This window comes from Onychostruthus taczanowskii, unplaced genomic scaffold (assembly GCF_017590055.1).
Source record: "Onychostruthus taczanowskii isolate IOZ18803 unplaced genomic scaffold, ASM1759005v1 scaffold48, whole genome shotgun sequence".
NCBI classification, from domain to species: Eukaryota; Metazoa; Chordata; class Aves; order Passeriformes; family Passeridae; genus Onychostruthus; species Onychostruthus taczanowskii.
Window position 1 is genome coordinate 695,349 of NW_024502347.1, and position 19,206 is coordinate 714,554.

At 43.1% G+C, this 19,206-nt stretch overlaps 1 protein-coding gene across 1 annotated transcript; it reads right to left on the reverse strand.

Annotated features, from left to right (window-relative positions):
• Positions 1-1,000: 1,000 nt before the first annotated feature.
• Positions 1,001-18,974, reverse strand: AMD1 (adenosylmethionine decarboxylase 1). Its single transcript, XM_041414839.1, has 9 exons — positions 18,436-18,974; positions 8,450-8,536; positions 7,078-7,204; positions 6,546-6,648; positions 5,690-5,732; positions 5,460-5,604; positions 4,370-4,462; positions 4,129-4,284; positions 1,001-3,164 (listed from the first exon to the last, which is right to left on the reverse strand). Exons 1-9 carry the CDS (start codon positions 18,564-18,566, stop codon positions 3,024-3,026), a joined length of 1,026 nt encoding a protein of 341 aa, XP_041270773.1. The 5' UTR covers positions 18,567-18,974; the 3' UTR covers positions 1,001-3,023.
• Between the last annotated feature and the right edge of the window lie 232 nt (positions 18,975-19,206).

Genomic DNA, 19,206 nt, shown 5'->3' on the forward strand with positions numbered 1-19,206 from the left:
CTGGCAACAAGGTCAGGCTGCCAGATCCTCCTTGTGGCCCTTTTTGTAGGTGGGCATCACATCTGCTACTCCCCAGCCAACTGGGACCTTTCCAGTTAACCAGGACAGCTCCTAAGTAATTAAAAGTGGCTCCACAAGCTATTTCACCAGCTCCATCAGTACACTACAGAGGTAGATTACTGCTAATTTGTCATGGCTGACATTGTTAAAACATGATCTCTTGATGCTGCAAACTGGAATTTCTTATTCTCAAAGTCTGTTGGGCTTTGAAATAAAGTCTTAAGTACTTAAAATAACTACAAGTTATTTACTATCCAGAACCCCATTAGAGATTTGTAACATTAACATCACAGATAAGGTTCTGGGTGGCTAAATTTAAAGGTTTTAAACCTCCAATACCAACACAATACTTAGATGACTTTGGGGGATATCAGCACTGCTGGAGCTTTAATCAGGTATGATTAAACTGCAGCTGCTCTTCCTGTAGGACTTACTACATGAACTCAAGGAATTTTCAGTCATGCTGGCTGCATCTGCTTAGCACTGACATTGCTAGCCACTAGCTTCTGGTCTAGGTTACTGTCTAGATTAGGTACCTGCCTACTTCACCTTAAGAGATAAATCTCACCTTGAACTCTCAAAGCCAGTCTAAGCTTAAGCACATAAATGCATGCCAGCTTGTTACTTAGAAGCAGTTGTCTTAATTCAGAGGGCTATTTAGACTATTGAATGCTGAAGAAAAAGATACAGGTTAAATGCAGACAACAAGTTTTTGAGTTCATTTAGAGAAACAGTTTTAGCTTCCAGAACAGCATCACATTTTCACTTGGCTTCATTTCATACGCTGCCTCATTTTAAACTGCCAATGTGTTGAGATGCACCCCCTACAGGAGCAGTGCAAATCAGGACAGTAAGGACACACATCTATTTCAGAATTAAACCATTTTGTACCATACAGCATGAAGAGAGTGAAAGACAGAATTGCTGGATCATCACTACAAACAATTTAAGCGAACTTTTATTGAAGCGTTAAGTTGTGGTACAGATATTTTTAAATGATCAAAGTCTAACACCACAGAAATTATAAACACCATACTCCCCCCATCCTGATCACCCAGATAGTTCAGTAACCCATTCAACAGCTTTCATTTTCATAGACGAGGCTTATGCTTCTTTTTGTAAGATGCATTCTCTTTCCATATTACTTGAAAAGGGATCTTCAGTGTACTTAAAGGACCTCAAGCCAAAAAAAGTCAGAACAATTGGGACAATGCAAGAACAAAAAAAAACCCATTGAAATATTGGTCCTCAATATTAACACCAAAAAGCATTAGTGCCATTTACAGCATGTAATTGACAACATTGGTAAAGAACATCAATAATATGCTTTAAAAAAAAAAAAAATCAAAATGTTCCAACCACTTGATTTCTAACCAAGCAGACTTTAGTTTAGAAGCACTGAAAAAGTGCTTCATTTATAAATACAGAAGGAACAAAAGAACCATTGCATCAAACCAGAAAGAGTCAAAACATTGCAAGGACAAGAGGGGAAAAATAATCTCAATTTTGTTGTTAACATGCTGGTCTCACAGCTGCTAAAATCTCAGTATTTGCAAACAAACATAGCTGAAAGTGTGCCAGCTTTTCAAAGCCTGCATTTTAGTCAATACTCATTAAAGTGACTTTGAATTACACACTTTATTCATGCTCCATGAATAGCATTCTACTTCACTTCTGTCCAGGTGTCCCAGACAGTTCTTGTTCTATACCTTCACTTAATGCCCTCAAGTCACAGTAAGAGGAACCACCTTAGCAATTAGGAGGAAAAAACAGATGAAGTCACAACAATCAAGTACAACATAAGTCACATGCACAACAATGTCACAGGACTGTCACAAGACAGAGGCATTAGCTTTGCTTGGAACAACAAAATGAAGTGACACTGGACCAGTTTAGAAGCACTCTTTACAGTCCGAAGCAGCAGGTCACAGGTTTTACTGAGAATAATCCAAACCAATCAACACACAGACTGGCAAATTCCACTCCTCCACCAGCCCTACCTGCCAGGGCTCAGGAGCACCATCTTCCTGCTCTGACACAACAGGTGATTAGGACAGAAAATGCCTGCTGCCAATATCAACTTGCACTTTGCAAAGCTGTCACACAATGACGCCAAAGCACTTGAAGCCTGGCTCAGCTCTTCCCCTGTCAAGTCTTGGACCTTCGTCAAATTCTGCCATTGCGTACTGGTGTGACAGCTCGGGGATGTGGACAGACAAATGACCATCAAGGTGAGACAAAATTTAGCCTGCACTAGTAGCAGTACCCAAGTTACTGAAGGTGAAAGACCAATGTGTTAGCCCAGTTCTACAGGAGAGCTGAGCAAATTCCTAGAAGCTTTATTAGAGCACGAAAAGTCAGTTTGATTTAAAAATAAATCAACCACCACCTGTAGTAGCAAAACAATTTGTAACTGTTTTAAGAAGTTTCTCCAAACATGAAAGTGTTAATTAGGAATCAGTTTCATTAGAAATCATGTAAGTTCATCAAAAACTGTTTTAGACTGAAATCACAACACAGATTTTAAAAAAAAGAGTGACAATTTAACAGAGAACTGTCCCCAGTGAGTAGGCTGAGGCTGAAGTCTAATGAGGACGAAAGCCTTGTCTGTGGGGAATTTTTGGTGATACTTGGAGAAAAACTATACTGTGTGTAATTCTACCTGAATCATTTTTACAAGTGTTGTAAAGTTTCATACAGTAAGATTTTTCTACATGCACTTCAATTTCACAGCAAGAGTGGCATAGAGTACCTAAACACAGAAGAGAGCATTCATGCAAGATATCTAACTCCTTGATATAATAATGCATACAATTCAAAATGGTTATACTATGATTACACCTAGGGCTTTCCACAACTACAAGGTGGTGGGAGTGGAAAGCATGGCCCCCTGAATCATTAACTAGAAAGCAACCACCACCTTTTATACGGGATTTCTTTTTGCGCTTTTTCTTCATTCTTAATCAACTGTGCTGTTGCTGGCGATTTTTTGTGAAACTGGTAAAAACAAAATTATAATCACTGAATTGGGCAATCTGGTGATCAAGACGTTTAAACCCCTCAATCTTCTGGGCAGAGGAAAACACTGTGCGACATTTAGAGCTCTAGAAAACAAAAAGAAAGGGGGAAGTTACTTTTAAAACTGTCATTTAGAGATGGATTAGCACACTGCATTTCATATATGGTTCTTACCAACGTGTTTTAAAACTTTTCCTGACCGTGGTGCAGAAAGCTTCATCCCCAAGCAGTGATTCTACTCCCTACATACAGTACTGCTGTTCTGTGCACTATTATGAGGGGTGGAGCACCTCTCCTACGCACACAGGCTGAGAGAATTGGGGTTGTTCAGCCTGGGGAAGAGAAAGCTCTTGGGAGACCTTACAGCACCTTCCAGTACCTAAAGGGGGCTGCAAGAGAGCTGGAGAGGGACTTTTTGCCAGAGCTTGTAGTGGTAGAACAAGTGGCAAAAGATTTAAACTGAAAGAGGGCGAGTTTAGATTAGATATTGGGAAAAAAAAAATCTTCATTGTGAGGGTGGCAAGACACTGGCACAGGTTGCCCAGAGAAGCTGAGGATGCCCCATCCCTGGCAGTGCTCAAGGACAGGTTGGATGAGGCTCTGAGCAACCTGGTCCAGTGGAAAATGTCCCTGCCCATTGCAGGGGGTTGGAACTAGATGATCTTTAGGGTTCCTTCGAACCCAAATAATTTTGTGGTTCTATGATTAGCTGAGAGCAATAGTATTAACAGCACGTGTTCTACAACTGACAGTTGCAGGCAAATCCAAAACAATGCCAAGGCAAGAAATTATGCCTATACAGAACTACATAGGAAGTCATTAGAATTCTGGGACTGGGATACTGCATCTTACTGTTTCTGAAGTGTGCTAAACATTAGATTTAGTACATGTCATAGCAAGACTGAAGTGTATTTTTACTTTCCAAAAAAACTACCACTCAAATATAGAGGAAAACTGGAAACTGTTCATCTCCAGTAAAAATCTCCAGCCCTGCCTCATTTGTGTCTATATGTATTTCATCAGCTGATAAGCTAATGCAAGAAAACTCACCTGATTAACAAAGAGAGTTGTCACAAATTTTCCTGGCTTGAAAACCTCTACAACTTTTCTAATCAGGTCATCGTAAGAGGTCTGACTTATGTTTGTTTCAAAACTAACGTAAGAAAACTCTGGTTCTGGAGTGATGTGAATAGTCCAGTAAGTTCCCTGAAAAAAGAGAAGGTATTATTACCACCAAACATTTATTTCTTTTTATTTACCAATGGTAATTATTAATGAGAGTAAAACTTACATCCGATTTCATCCCATTCATTGAATACCCACAAGGATTGAACATTGTAGCATCAATAACAGAACCTGGTATCAGGTCACGAATTCCACTCATCTGAAACAAAGTTAAACAACTCTGTTTATCATGCATCCTTACACTTGTTTAGATTTACCTCAAAGGCAGAATGAACATCTATTTAGCAAAGAGGACACCAGAATTCTCCCAAGGACAAGTGAGTCTGATTACATGTACCACTGTAGATGACCTTGGTTCACACCCTGTCACTACATCAATGGCAGTGACAAGCTACAGGCAAGACATCACACTGCCTCTTACAGAGCCCAGCTGCATCCATCCAAGACAAGGAAACAGCTTACAACTCCAAAACATATTTGCTTTTGCTGCTGAATGGAAAATGGAGCTTCTCTTCAACGACTATCCATGAAGCGAAGGCTGTTTACTTTTATTCCAGAGTAAGGATATGCTAGTTCATGCCCTAGGAAGAAGTGCAATCCCAAGCACTTTGATTTATCACACAAGTACCTGAGCTACAGCCAAATCTCAAATACAGTGTGAGAATCAAAGCCTAAGATGGAAAACAAGACGAAGTCAGTGTATTTGTCAGGAAAACTTGCTCATGTCACAGGACTTCCCCATCTGGATAAAGGAGGCAAAGTTATGCTTAGACCCCAAATCTGCCCTTCCCCTCATCCAAATGGCTCCCTGAACTGACCCTGATTTTGATACCTACTTTACCTTTGCAATTCCTTATCTCCAGTCTAAGCCTTACTCCTCATAATCTACATCCTTGAAAGTTACTCAAATTGTGGTTTTATCCCTACTCCAACATTCCTCAGAGTAAAAGCTTCCTGTCACCCAAAGCACTGCATATTGCTGTTTTCACTAAAAGAAGGGCATTGAAAACATGAAGTTATATTCCCCAAAATAGTCTTGGGTTAAACCCATTTTCCTCCCAAAGTATTAACCTGCACTTTCTATGATGTCTCTCCTGCCACAAAATAAATCTTGTATTAAAAGATAAGTGAATGAAGCATTTTGTTGCCCAATTTCCACCATTCCCCAAAATGCTCAAGTTTTCAAGCAGACATACACGAGTGACATCATTTGCAGTAACACCATCTTTCATGTAGAACTGGTCCATAACTACTGGGTCAAGCTCACTCATCAGAATTTCCAGTGTCTGATCAGGCTGATTGGATATCCGACTCTCTGGGAAATCCAGGGTGTACAGGTACCTACATAAAGCACAAATCAAGTATGTAACACATATTGACAGCACCCAGTTCTACTGCAAAGACTTCAAACTCTTCACATACATACCAGCAATCAGAGTTCATACGCCCCATGCAATAAGCTGCTCCATCTAGACAAGACAAAAAGCCTCCAGTTAATGTACCACAGCTGAACATTTATGTAAAATATTATGTTTATTTCTTACTTAAAGACAGGGGCCTTTCACAGAACCCCATGAAGTTCACTGATGTAGTCAGCAGCAGTACCAAATAACCAGGCATTTAACTTCAGGAATGCCAAATGAATAATCAGAAAAGCAAGTTTCCTCAGAAGTGGGTCTGGATAGCCCAGCTAAGATACTATTATCAGAAAATAGATATTACAGTTTAGCTATGCACAGAGAGAAATCCTGGAACTCTTAAAGCCTCTATTAAATACATTTATGATTATAATTTATTTTCAAGTAACTCAGATGAGTACCACAGCTTCCATATTCCTTCAAAAACCTATCACTTTAAAGATTCTTCTTGTAGTCCTAAACTGCATTAAATGTTTAAATTTATTGTAACTTCTTCACATTTCACATTTCGTAACACTTCACACATTTCACATAGTAATGTGTGAAAAGCCCACATTTTTCTTCAGTGTATTACTTAAATTACTATCTCAGCTTTTTAATAGGGCTTTCAGAATTCTGAAGTGAGTGGAAGTATGAAGATGACCCCAGTTCAGACAAGGTGCTAAATCTCAAGCTTAGCGTAATTTAAATTTTGATCTTGGCAAACTAGTATCAGAAATCCAGAAAATAAGTATTTATAGTTTTTTACTTTCATGCAAGGACTGATGAATTCTTGGCCTGGCAGCCTGTACCTATTGCACTGCTCATCACCTCCCACATAACATCAACCCTTCACCCAATTTTGCTGAAGTTTCATCAACTTACTTGGGAAAATTTCATTAAGAAACTCTACTTCTTCCTGGAAATTCCTATGTGGGTACTCCTGGTGGGAAGGCTTCATGAAATTCTTACGTGAATAAAAGAAGCTCTGAAAAAATAAAGGTGCATCTTAGGTATTGAGTATTACCCATCCACCTTGAATCTAATTTAGAAAAATGCAAGCATTTACCATGAACTTTCACAGGACCTAAGTTTTCACTGTTGAAACACTGCTAGCTGTATTCCCATTACAAAAGCACACGGTTATTCCCAACTGAATTTCTAAGCTTCAGGAGGCAGCTTATGAACTTGTTTTGCACTAGACAACATGGGCACAGTATGGCATTTGTTAGCTAGCACCCACCAAGAGACAAATAAAAGGGCAACTGCTGCAGCAGAGCAATCTTACACTACAGTGTTCTCATTATGGGAAGCATACATAAATGTCCAGGTTTCAGAACATTTAATGACAAGACTGAATTTGAAATAGCAGCAAAAACCTTTTTGTACATTCCAAGGAAGATTTTTGACACCTTACCTGAATTGAGTCAAACCCACTGTACTCCCTAGCAAGCTCCAACAGGGGAACCAGTGCTTGCAGTAAGAGGGTGGTACCACACGTCTTCAAAATGAAACGTCTCTTGGAGACAAACATGCTACTCTCACTGCAAAAGAGGTGTTAAGAAGACATTAAGTGCTCTACATAAAACAATCCAGGAGGGAGTTTGTTAGGTCTTGGTCCTTATCCCAACCAAATGCATTACTCTAAGAGAACACTCAGCACACGGCACAAACGTACTCAGCAAATAGATCAAATCAGTAGAATGCAGCTAACATTTGAGAGCTGTTATGATTTCCCAAAGCAAACACCTGCTCTGAGCATGACATTACAGAGCTGTCACACTACAGGAAAAGGCACACACATTTGACACCCTCCAACTACCTGAAAAAAACAAACATGCTGTGAAGTGGGTACAACAGGCACAGCTATAGGATATGCCTCAGAAGTAAGATACAGAAATTAAAAATTAACTACATATAAACTAAGTCAGATACTTAACCACAGCCCAGCTGAACTGGAGATAGGCATTGATACCACATCCAGAACATTTAAACATGCTAAACAAGTATCTTTTCATCAGGTAACTGAACCATGGGAGTAAAAATTAGCTTAAGTAACTCAATTTGGAATGCTGTTCACAAATTCAAAATCAAGGTTAAAATTCATCCAGGATGCAGTGCAACTAGTTACCCTTCCCAGAATTTTGTTTTAAATATATGAAGCTTAAAGATACAAGTCTTGAACACAGTTTCTTCGACTAGCTTGCTCTTAGCACAACCTTGCCCTCAAGGCAGTCTTTTAGAGTACAAAAACTTCAGTATTTGTAATCTGAAGTGAACCAGAGAATGTCAAATGCGGCAGTAAAGTTCATGTACAAAAAGCAAGAAATCATTTTGCAAGATGAAAAACACATGGCAAAAGTAGTGTCCTTAAAACTAACTGCAGCACACATAACAAAAATTCCAGGGTTCCAGGAAAGCTACAGTTTTACAGATACCCTTATGTCAGCTGCAAGAGTTGTTCTGCTTGATTGTATTATGTGCAGTTAAGGCTGATCTGTAAGTGACACCTATAGCCTATTCTGCTGAAGTAATACTGAAATTCTGTATTGGGGACACTTAGTTACCCACAGACAGAATTAAGTGATGCCACCACAGCTCTGTCCATACTTTTGGTTAAAGGAAGAGAAACAACTATGAAGAGATTTGCACCTCTGAGCAGGAGATCCCTGCAAGCTGTAGCCATCAACCTGCCATTAACCCAAGATTGGATTCTCAGCCAAGTGAATCACATGACAGCTTTCACTTTTTTCCCTCCTAGGGACTAAAAGAATGAGCCAATGCCTTACCTGAGTACATAAGCTTCCTGCTTGTCAGTTTTTGTCACACTTATGATCAAACAATGCACATTCTCCAGAAGTTTGTCCCACTCAATCCTGTGAAGAAATTACAGAAGAGTACAAACAACAGGTTAAACAAACCAAAGCTTGCTGGAGCCCTGGGTAAAAAGCCCAAACAGGACCAAAGTCCTGAGTTACTGAATCCAAGAGAACAAAATGGGAAGAGTTTCCATACCAGGGACTGACTCTCACAATACAGTAATACTCCATTCTTTGCTTTTGATGGCTCAATAGTCCTCAAATTCTGATTCTGTTACCATGATCTGCTGCATGTGGACAACTGCCAAACAGCAACCTCAAGCTTCTAACCAGGTGAGTCAGCATGACCTTAAATCCTGCATCCCACATGCTGGTAACTTCAGGCATGCTTTAGGTTGAACCTCTATGCACTTCTACCACAGTAGTCATTGGCAACTACTACAATAATAAACCAGTAAGTTATTATTAAGATGTTTTAATTGACCAGTTTAGAGTTAAGGTCGTAATTTAACTGAAAAGCTAAAAACCAATAGATTTCAATGGCCTGGATTCCTCTTGGACGAACCAGGATCACAGAATTCCTTCATATCGTGCAAATTGTAGCTATGGTACTAGAATTTGGTATGGTGGTAGAGGTTTGATATTTCAATTCTTTACTAATATTACTCATTCTACAAAGAGTCTGGAAAAAAACCCCAAACCAAAGCCAAGGGCTCAAATTAAGCCAAAAGGCTTTTAAGAGAAATTATGGACTTGCAAAAAAACTACTTTGGTTGCCACTTCAGTCTTGTGTCCACACCAGATTAACAGATTCAATGTAGTTAATTTTGCTATAAATAAGACAGGAACAGATACAGCTTCCTGACGTCACAAAATTACAAGACTGCCAGCTGTCCTACTTCTTCCTGCCCACAGCATATTCCACCTGCAGGTTTGTGCTGGCTCTTGTCCTCAAGAGATGTCATGATCCAAGAGATTTACTAACCCAGCACAAAACTAAGCTGCTCATCGGTAGAGCTGGAATAACTGCAGGAGCTAGGACCACAAAAAAATTGCCAATTTTTCATCACCAAGCAAGCTCAGCTTGCCCATACAAAACTGTCAGGCTAATCCTTCTTCAGGAGGCAGACCTCTCACCCCTTACTGACACTGCAAAAGCCCTGTCTGTGGCTGTATGCCAGGACAGAGCACTAGCACTGACTGTTAATTCCATGAACGCACTTTCTCCTGCAACCACCAGTCTTTCCCCTCAGAAAACTGGTCAGTTCATGAATTTGAAGTTTTAGATTCTGTTATACGTATAACTAAAACATCCATGTATTCTTTAGCCTTTCTAAACAGTCAGCAAATAAACGCCTTAACTTCTTCCTCCAATGAATTCATTCATTCAGGAGAATACCTTTTGAAACTGAATTCTGTACCTTTAGTAATACTAGAGGACTATCCCATTTAAAGTACACCAACATAGTAATATTTATATATATGATTCAACCAGAACATATGTTAAGAAAATCCTATCTATTTAAAAAACCCTCGTAATTCAATGCACATCTGATTAATCTAGAAATTCAGTGATATAACCGGATACTTAAAATCAAAGTGAGGTTTACCCCAGTTAGGGACCTTTCATGAAATGCTTTTCTGCAAACACAGACATGACAGCACAGACATTCAAATCTCCATGTCAAATTAAAAAGGTTATTTTGAGTGCTCAGCTCAAGTCTCACACATTTACTCAGCTCTATACTTATGTCATTGACTGGAGGTAGCTCTGTTCCTAAAAGTCAAGTGTACATGAAAATTCAAGTGGCTGCTCACCTTAAAAAGGCTGGTAAATGCAAAGAGTGAAATAAACACAATATAAACTATCTTCTAAGTGCTCCTAGAAAATAATACCATTTTGCTAGTAAGAGTAATAAAGGATTCAGTTTTCTCTGGCTACAGCACACCAGCCTAAGTTTGCCAGCCACTCTTGTAAATTGAACTAGGGAATATATTAGATTGTTCAAACCATTCCAGCATCCCTACTGACATTTTCTCTGCCATTAAATAAACACCCAGAGTCTGACACTGCATTTGGGAAAGGTGAGGAGGAGTTCCCCGATGCTGAGCTGTACTAACCCCATTTGTACATTACTACAAATCTCATTTTGTACTTGTCCAAGTATTAATGGGCATGTAACTATCTTAGGCTTTGCAAGAGCATACGTCTCAAGCTTCACAAGCTTCTTACCCAGTCAGTCAGTCAGAACCTCAGCCTTATGCAGGCAGGTGACACTTTTTAAGTATCATTGTAGTGCAGTTCTGTGCAGGCATTTCAAGGAAATGTCTTGTCCATGCTCCAGACACATATTAGCAGAGGAAGACCTAACAAGTTTGGTAGTTCAGTATAGCACCAACAGTGTACTATTGTGTGTAAAGTGCAAAGCCCATGATGCAAAGGAAGTCCTGTTATGCTTGTTGGTACCACAATTGGTATTCAGGTACCATGGCTGAAATCTGCACAAGACTGCAGAGTTGCACAAGACCTTTGCATATCACAGCTTTGCTCAAGTCCTCACTATTGCACTACAGAAACCACAGCTAGCACACTAAATGTTGTGTTCAGCCTTTACAGAAATAAAGGGCCAGGTCATCATTTGATCTGTCCAGAGCAGCACTAAGGAAAAACCCTACTACTTAAGAAACAGACAGGATGCTAGGCTTGCTCTAGAAGCATACACAGACTAACAAAGGGTTGCAGCACCCAGGATGAGACTCGGCCACATTAGGGAGTAGTTCTGCAGGCATACTGGCCTGTATCTGTCTGCATTTTAAAGCTAAGTACAGAAAACTAAAGAAAGGCTGGATTTGATCCAACATAATCTATTTAAACAAGATGACCTTAGTATTTGGCATGTTCTATTGTTTAAAGCACAGCTAAGGAAGAACATCTGGGAATGCTCTGTACCAAGTAGATTAAGTTCACTACAAGTCTAACTCTTGTATTTCTTCCCCCTTTTTTCTGTTCCATATACTTGTGACTAGTTGAGACAAACAATATCTACCCGCACTTGAATGAAGAAAAAAAATCAACCTTAAAAGTAGTATTTCAATGGTTATCACTACATCTACTGCAGCCATTCAATAGTAAGTAAAAATCCGCTAAGTTAGTAATTTAAGTATTTGAGAACAGTACCAACAGCTGAGTTATGTTTTAATTTGGAAGCAAAGCCTGCAACTGAAAAAGGGTACCCAAGTAAGAGTGATTCGCAATGAAGTGCCATCATGGACTTCTGCTCTTCAAAATTCCCCCTTCAATGATCAATATGCAAGGCATTAATATTTCCTAAATTATTTCCCGTAGCCAGACATCAGAACAATGCCAGTTTGGAAAATGCTTTCCTATACTCAAGCATAGTGGAACATGAATCATGAGAGTCATTGGCAGCTCTCACTGGAAGCAAGTTCTGTAGCAGACTTGCAGACACAGACTTGAGACTGACTTCTCACTTATGTGGGCTCATTGACCACTTCATTCCAAAGTTGTAAGATCCCCTTTTTCAATTTTCAAATAACTACTACTTTTCCAGAGTCAAATCAGTTTCTTGAATGGGCAAGCATGATGCACTTTAAATGACTGCACCTTCTCGGAAAATAGCAAATGAAAATGGAATACATCTAGTCAAGTGTGAAGAACTGTCCTTGCTTGAATGGTAAAAAGCTATTTGTTCTACATCTGACTAGCAGAACATACCAAAAAAAGGGGGGGGGGAGATCAAGCTTAACAATTGACTCCTATACCTGTGTTGTAATATTTAGTGCCTTATCAACAGGTTTGTTACCAGAGTACAAACAAATTCCATTCATTCAAACTGCCAACCAAGTAGGTCAGTAGGGAAAAGCTATTATAACTGAGAAGTAGCTTAATTGTAGGAAGTATGCTTCATGAATAGTCAATAGCTCCTCTCAACCAAGTTTCAAAGCATCATATCTGTTCCTTTATTTCAGAAGGAAGTTTTCCTTGACAGATAAAACCATGCTTTTGCACACAAGTTATTGGCCTCCTCTGAGCCTTTACCTTTGGGGTAAAACACATTCTTTAACAGGAGTCAAGCATACCAGGCACAATACTGCCGTTTCAGGCCAACTAGGAATGTGCTAACAGCAATTTGAAGAGATTAAGAACTACATCAAGAACTCATTCCTATCAGCAACCAACAGCCTCCTCAAGCTTACCACTCCACCACCAAGAACTTGCTAAGGCAGCCAGACTGCACTGTGAAGAAAAGCTGTATTGCAGTAGGGCAGGAATTCTTAGGAAATAAATCATATGGAACTCCTAAAGACAGCTTAAGCTATATATGTACTCTTGCATAGCTTTTCATTAGAATAGAACAGCTGACAGTTCTATAGTACCATAAGTAATAAGCCTTTTAATCTTGACTATGCAAGACCTTGTTTTAATGTCAAGCATTCAACTGCAGAACGATCTTTTATCCCGTTACCTACTAAGTGTTTTTAGGAGCCACATAGGTATCAGCTACCTCATTAGCAGGCTACAGTTAAATAGGCAAATTCCTACCAATACCATGATCCAGACATCCTAAAACTGTGTTTAAACTGCCTATGCAGAGGAGATGCAGCCAAGACACTCAAAATTGTACTGGCTAAACATCGGAGTCAGCAGATCTGGAACACTGCTTTCAAGCATCCCAGAACAGGTAGGAACAGTACAAGCCACACAGAAGTCACAAGCATTTTAAAGCGCCTCTCAGCAGCTCGTGTATTTCTCTGCAGACAGCTGCATGTGAATTACTTTCTCTTAGAAATGTAATTTAAAAATTGCTGTTCAAGATAGGTTACCTTGAACCACAGCCTGAGTTTAGGCTAAGACCCTTGCAACGTGATAAGTTTACATAGGCAGTATCTGTGGGGTGCACAAAAGTGTCACACCCTCTAAATGCTCTGAGCACAGATATATACAGAGATGGTCCACATTTCTCTTATCCTAAACCTATGAAGGCTTCCAGGGACATGCACTTAATCTTGAGAGACAGGCACTTTGGTGAAAACTGCATCCACATTGAAAGTGATTCTATGCAGTACTGCTCACAAACCCTTCTTACCTAGAAAGTCCCAAGCCAAGTACTTAGAGTATCGCTCCCAAATGAAACCAAGATATTTCAGCAATGGCACAAAGACGGCCACAGCTGGGGCTCTGAAGGCTGCATACTTCTCCTCTTGTGGGTCTTACACCACTATTGCAATTACACGCAATGGGGACTCCATCCTTTACATCCAAAGACACTCAATGGGTATTCTCAAGTCTCATATCCAAGGACATCCAAAGTGTTTAAGGAAGCATGAGCTCCAGCAGGCAGAGCAGGACTTACAAGCAACATTCAGGGCAAATTTGAGTGTAATTTTCTCCAAAAGGAACACACTGTAAGGCAGCAAGTATCCACCAAAAGCCCCAAGTTTTCTTGTTTTCCTGGCTGAGCAAACAACCATTAGGAAAGCCCCTTTGAGGAACACACCAATAGCTGCTTATTTATTCCCTACAGAGTCTCACTAAGGGCCCTTTGGCAGACAGTGACTACCCAAATGCTTCAGCACTGTAAGTGATAAGGTAGGAAAATGTCAGTCTTCAACATAAGTCTTCACTTCCTGCAAGCAGTATCAGAATCAGTAGAAGCGAGAATAAAAGGGTTTGTTACTATTGTGTGAAACCATTCTTTAGTCACAATTTTGAGTTACAAGGAAATATTTTACCAGTAGTTTTGAACCAGATCTAAAATGTAAATGATTAATATCCATTCTGATAAGGGGAAGGCTGCACTCTACATAAAGTTCTCCAGATAAACTCGCATCGCCCATAAAAAAAGCTCCCAAGTACGCGGGGACAGAAGCCCAAAACTGAGTCCCTTCAGTTTTGTTCCAAAGCACTGCAGGAGCAGAGCAGGGCTCATGGCCCAGCTTCCTTGTACCTTCAGTGTTTGAGGAAACAGGCAGGTAGCACGGCCCACACTGGGGGAAGGGGCAGAGGTGCAGCAGCACTGAGCTACTCAGGCTACAGGGTGCAGCACACAGCAAGGATTGACAGGACTCCCATCAAATCCTTGAGTGTCTCAGCGCTTGGGAACTTTGCTGGAGCACAGCAATGTCCTATCAGTGTCACCCCACACTGCTCATTGCTGCAGTTTTCTCCAGCCTGTGCCTCCATGTAATATAGACAAATAAGAAGCAGATTAAAAGTCCATAAAAAAGCTCAATTTCAGAGTATTCCTCAGGGCTGAATGCTTGAGATATGAGCTTTTAACACTGGCATCATTTATTTATGGTTTCAAACTTCTGTACGTTCAAGATCCTGATAGCCCTTGAGATGGAAAATGCATAGCTGCACATCATCTGAAGGAATGAACAGCTTATTTTACTGTGGGGAGAGTGAACGCACTACACAGTCACCATGGAAATCCAGGGCTTGCAGCAAGTTCACCATGTTTTCAGCAAATGCTGTTTTCCATACATAGTTTAAGGCTATTTTTTAGCCTTAAAAGGCTAATGTTTTTAGAAAAAAATCATGCTTTACAAAGCATAGTGAGAACAAGCAATAAAATTAAAGCAAATTATTTTGAGACCACAAAAACATTAATTTCATTTCACTACTGGATGTAAGCAGGGTAGGCATATTGAGACGCTCGCCAGTAACTATTTCAACCACAAGACCTTTCTGCATAATTCGTTAAGAAGTGAGCAAAAACACCCCAAAACTTGAAAGTAAAGGTCAAGTTCCATACTTTTTAGCTGAGACTTTTACTGAAGGTATTAATTTGACAAAGATCTTTTCTGAAGCACATTACACATTATCCAAACTTTTATCCAGAAAGCACGTTTCCCCATAGGAGGAAAAAATGTGGAAAAGTCTTAATTGCATCAGCTCTAGATATCCAGCAAAGACTTCAAAATATCTAATCCCTAACAAGCACAACATGGAAATTTTTAGCTTTGAACACCAGCTTAGTCATTCAGTAGGTGAATGGTTCACATTTCACTACTAAGCAGGTATTAAAATACAAAAGGCAAGCTCAACTGGTTTGCAACTTGATTTTAATTTAGCTATTGTTCTACAGTTTCAGCTTTGATTTCAGGTTCTGTTCAACATAAACCAGCTCATTCAATCACCTTTACAGAATTAGCATAGCAGGACACATTGTATTCAGGACTTTTATTTGCATCTATCAGCTGTAATAGGTAATTTAATTCTGACGGTTTTACAAAAGAAAATGTTTATACAAGGTCATTTCATGCTAGAAACACTTTCAGACATGTCACAGCTTCCTACCAAAGAAAGCAAGCACCTTATATTAACATGTTGTATTAAGAGCCAATTAACACAAAAGTCTTCAAAGCCTGCTCACAACACTGACACCGCGTTAAAGACCACACGTTCAACAGTTAACAGTTTTTATCCACTCTATTAAAACTTTACAGCCTTATCTAAACCACACAAAGGAACTATCCCAGTACCACATGCAACTACATTAAATGCTCTGGGCTTAAAAGTTAAGTTTGCAGTTTTGCAAATATGAGTCTCAGCTGACAAATGGAACACCAGAGAGCATGAATGTGTCAGTGAGGAAAGCATCCACAGAATCCAATCTCTAAACTACATCTGCACACTAACACCAAGTCAAACAAGTACTTTTGGAATCTTTCACATTTTAAGTCAAACACTACAGGATTCCTCCAGCACCTAAGTAGCTCACATCATCTGCAAGTATTTCAGCTAAGGTTTTCCTTCCAGGATTGCCTGGACATTACCTATACAAGCTATTACCCTGTACCTGCTAGACCACTAAGCCTCAAAGAGCTATAAAATCACATTTGATGATTTCCATGTTAAGTACATTATTCAGAAAGGTCTAAATAGCTTCACAAGTCAAAGTTACACACATAAATTACCTCATCATACCAACAGATCAGAGGTAAAAACGTATTCTGCAGTGCTTCTGGTACAGCAGAAATGAAGCTTCCACTAATAGTGAGTATTCAGACATGCACACACATGGGCTATTCATTCCTTGGAAAAAAAGGCAGTTATCTGCTCACTGCCAATTCAGATCTGTGAATAGCTAATTCTACCAATATATAGGAAATTTCCTGAGAAATACCAAAGCAAAGGAAAAGATAAATAGATACATCACTGAATGGAGATCATTAGCATATTCCAAACATTAAATACACTATGACAAGCTCTCTTGCTCAAACTCTGACAAGAGACGATCAGGTAACAGTGATATGCACAAGTAGATCTGGATTTGCTGAGAGCCAGATCCTCCAGCAACCACCTGAACCTGAAAAGCTGAACAGCTGACCATACTGAAGGTGAACTACTCACACGAGCATAACCTTCAGATTTGCCCTGTTTGCTTAGGACAAGCCTACCTTTACCAACTATGTCAGCTGATCCCACCTACATAGCATTTTTATTGTCACTGCAAGCTCGTCCATAGTTCCGTAGCTTTTGCTTTGTACTTCAAGCTTGCAGCTACCATTTTCTGACACTTCCAGAACACTATTTTTTGTGGATCTACAGCTGGACCCTCACTGTCAGACGTCTAAGTATTCCACAGAATCCTAGAATGGTCTGGACTGGAAGGGGCCTTAAAGACCACCCAGCTCCAGTGTTTCGACACTGTCCTTCTCCAAAGCACAGCACTGGCAACCCGCAGCACAGACGCCCCGTGCCCAGCACGGCTCCAGAGCCGCCCCGTGTGCCGGCAGGTGGCCATCGGCTCCTGCGCTAACAAAGGCGGCGCGGGCACATTCCCGGGCGGCGGGCGGGGAGCGGCGGGAGCCGGTGCCGAACACGTGCGCCGGGAGCGGAGCGGCGCGGAGCGGGCCCCGGGCCTTCCTTCCCCCGCCGCGGGCGGCGCCGAGCGCGGCGCCAGCGCATTCCCCACATGCCCATTGGGTGACGGGCGCGGCCCGGCCCTCCGCGGCGCCCCGCTCCCATTGGCCTGGGCTGCTCAATGGGGGAGAGCGACGGGAGCGGCGGCGCGGCCCGGGAGCGCGGCCAGGACACTCACGTGTAAACCGCGGCTCCAGCCACACTTCTGCTGTGGGAGGAGGGGGCACTCCTTTCGCGGTGCCTCCCTCGCTCCGGTGCCCATCTCAAGGCTGGGAGACACGGGAAGGGTCCCCGGGTACCGCCTCCTTCCCTCGGCGAGAGCCGCTCTGTGGACCTGTCCGGCTACGCAGTGCCGGAGGTCGCCGCCACACCGGCCATGTGAGAGGGAACCATCGACCCTCGCCGCGACAGCCACAGGGATCTCCCTTTCCAGCCTGCATTAACGGAGAGGGAGATTCCTGAGGCCCCGCTGTCAGCAATACGGCACGGGCAGGGATTTCCCGAGCCTTCCCATCCCGAAACTGGCCGTAGGAGCGGGACGAGCCGCCGCAGAGCGGTGGGCGCCGATGCCGTGCCCCGGCCGCCAGCAGCACTGCGACACCGCGCCCGCTCCCCCCGCGGCGCTCCCGGCCGGCGCGGCACACGCCCGGCTCCGCTCCGCCGCCGCCACATGTTGCCAGCGGGAACCGCGCGGGGCTGCACGAGGTGGCGGCGCGGAATGGCTTCCGTCCCCGGCACCGCCACCTCCCGCCCGCCGGGACGAGGGGAGCCTCCCTGCCCGAGGGTCTCTGGAGGGCGGCGGAAGGTCACCCCCCCGCGGGGAGATGCTGGGGCTGTCACCGGGAGAGCGGGAAGGCGGCCGGCAGCACGGGAGCCCAGCCCCCACCGACGGCCACCCCGGAACCTGCCTTCCCCCGGCGCGGCCGCCATCGCCCCCCAGAGCGCCGCCACACCCGGGCCATTCAGGGACCCTCCCGCCCCGCCGGCCGCCCCCCACTGGCAGCGCTGCCCCGCCGCCGCCTCTCCCCGCTGCGACCCCACCCCGCGCCGGCCGTTCGCGGACCTGGGTATGGTGCGGAGGTCGCCGGACCCCTTGCTCTGGTGCGGCTCCTGCTGCGCGGGCTGCTGCCGGGCGAACCACACCTCCAACAGCTTCTCGGTCCCTTCGAAGAAGTGTGCACCGCTCTCCTTCATGGTGAGACAACTCGGCAACCAACAACCACAGAAATTAAACGACAACCAAACTGCCGCCCCCGGCCGCCACCGTTCGCTGCTGCTGCTGCACGGGCCGCGCTGCTGCCGCCGCCGGGTCCCAGTCCGTCCCGGGCGGGTTTCACCTTCTGGGGGATTTGTGAAATATTAATTAAAAAAAAAAAATAGAGGAATAAGTAGAAGTAGGAAAGATTTTTTTTTTAAACGGGCGAAAACCACCCGGAGTGCGCGGCGGCGGATGCGGCGTGAGCGTGTGTGAGCGGGTTACAGTCCGAGCGGGGGTGCGGGCGGGCGATGCGGTTCGGTTCCTTGTAGTCCGTGTGTTCCCCTGTTACAGAGAAGAGCGTTGAGCGAGCGCTAGCTAATGTCGCCGGCCATACTGTGTAAGCGAGCGGCTGGTGCGCACGCAGCCGCCTTTATAGGCCCGCAGGTAGCCGCATCACGCCGGGCAGCGCTGCACATTGGGCGGCCGCCGCTCCGGCCCGCCCTTCCCCGCTTCCCATAGGGTGGTGGGGACGCCCGTCGAGGCATATGCCGGTTGCTCTGGCCCCTCCCGCTGCAGCCCTCCCGCCCGCCGGCCCGCAGGGAGCGGGAGATGGAGCGCGGGCGGCGGCGGGCTGGG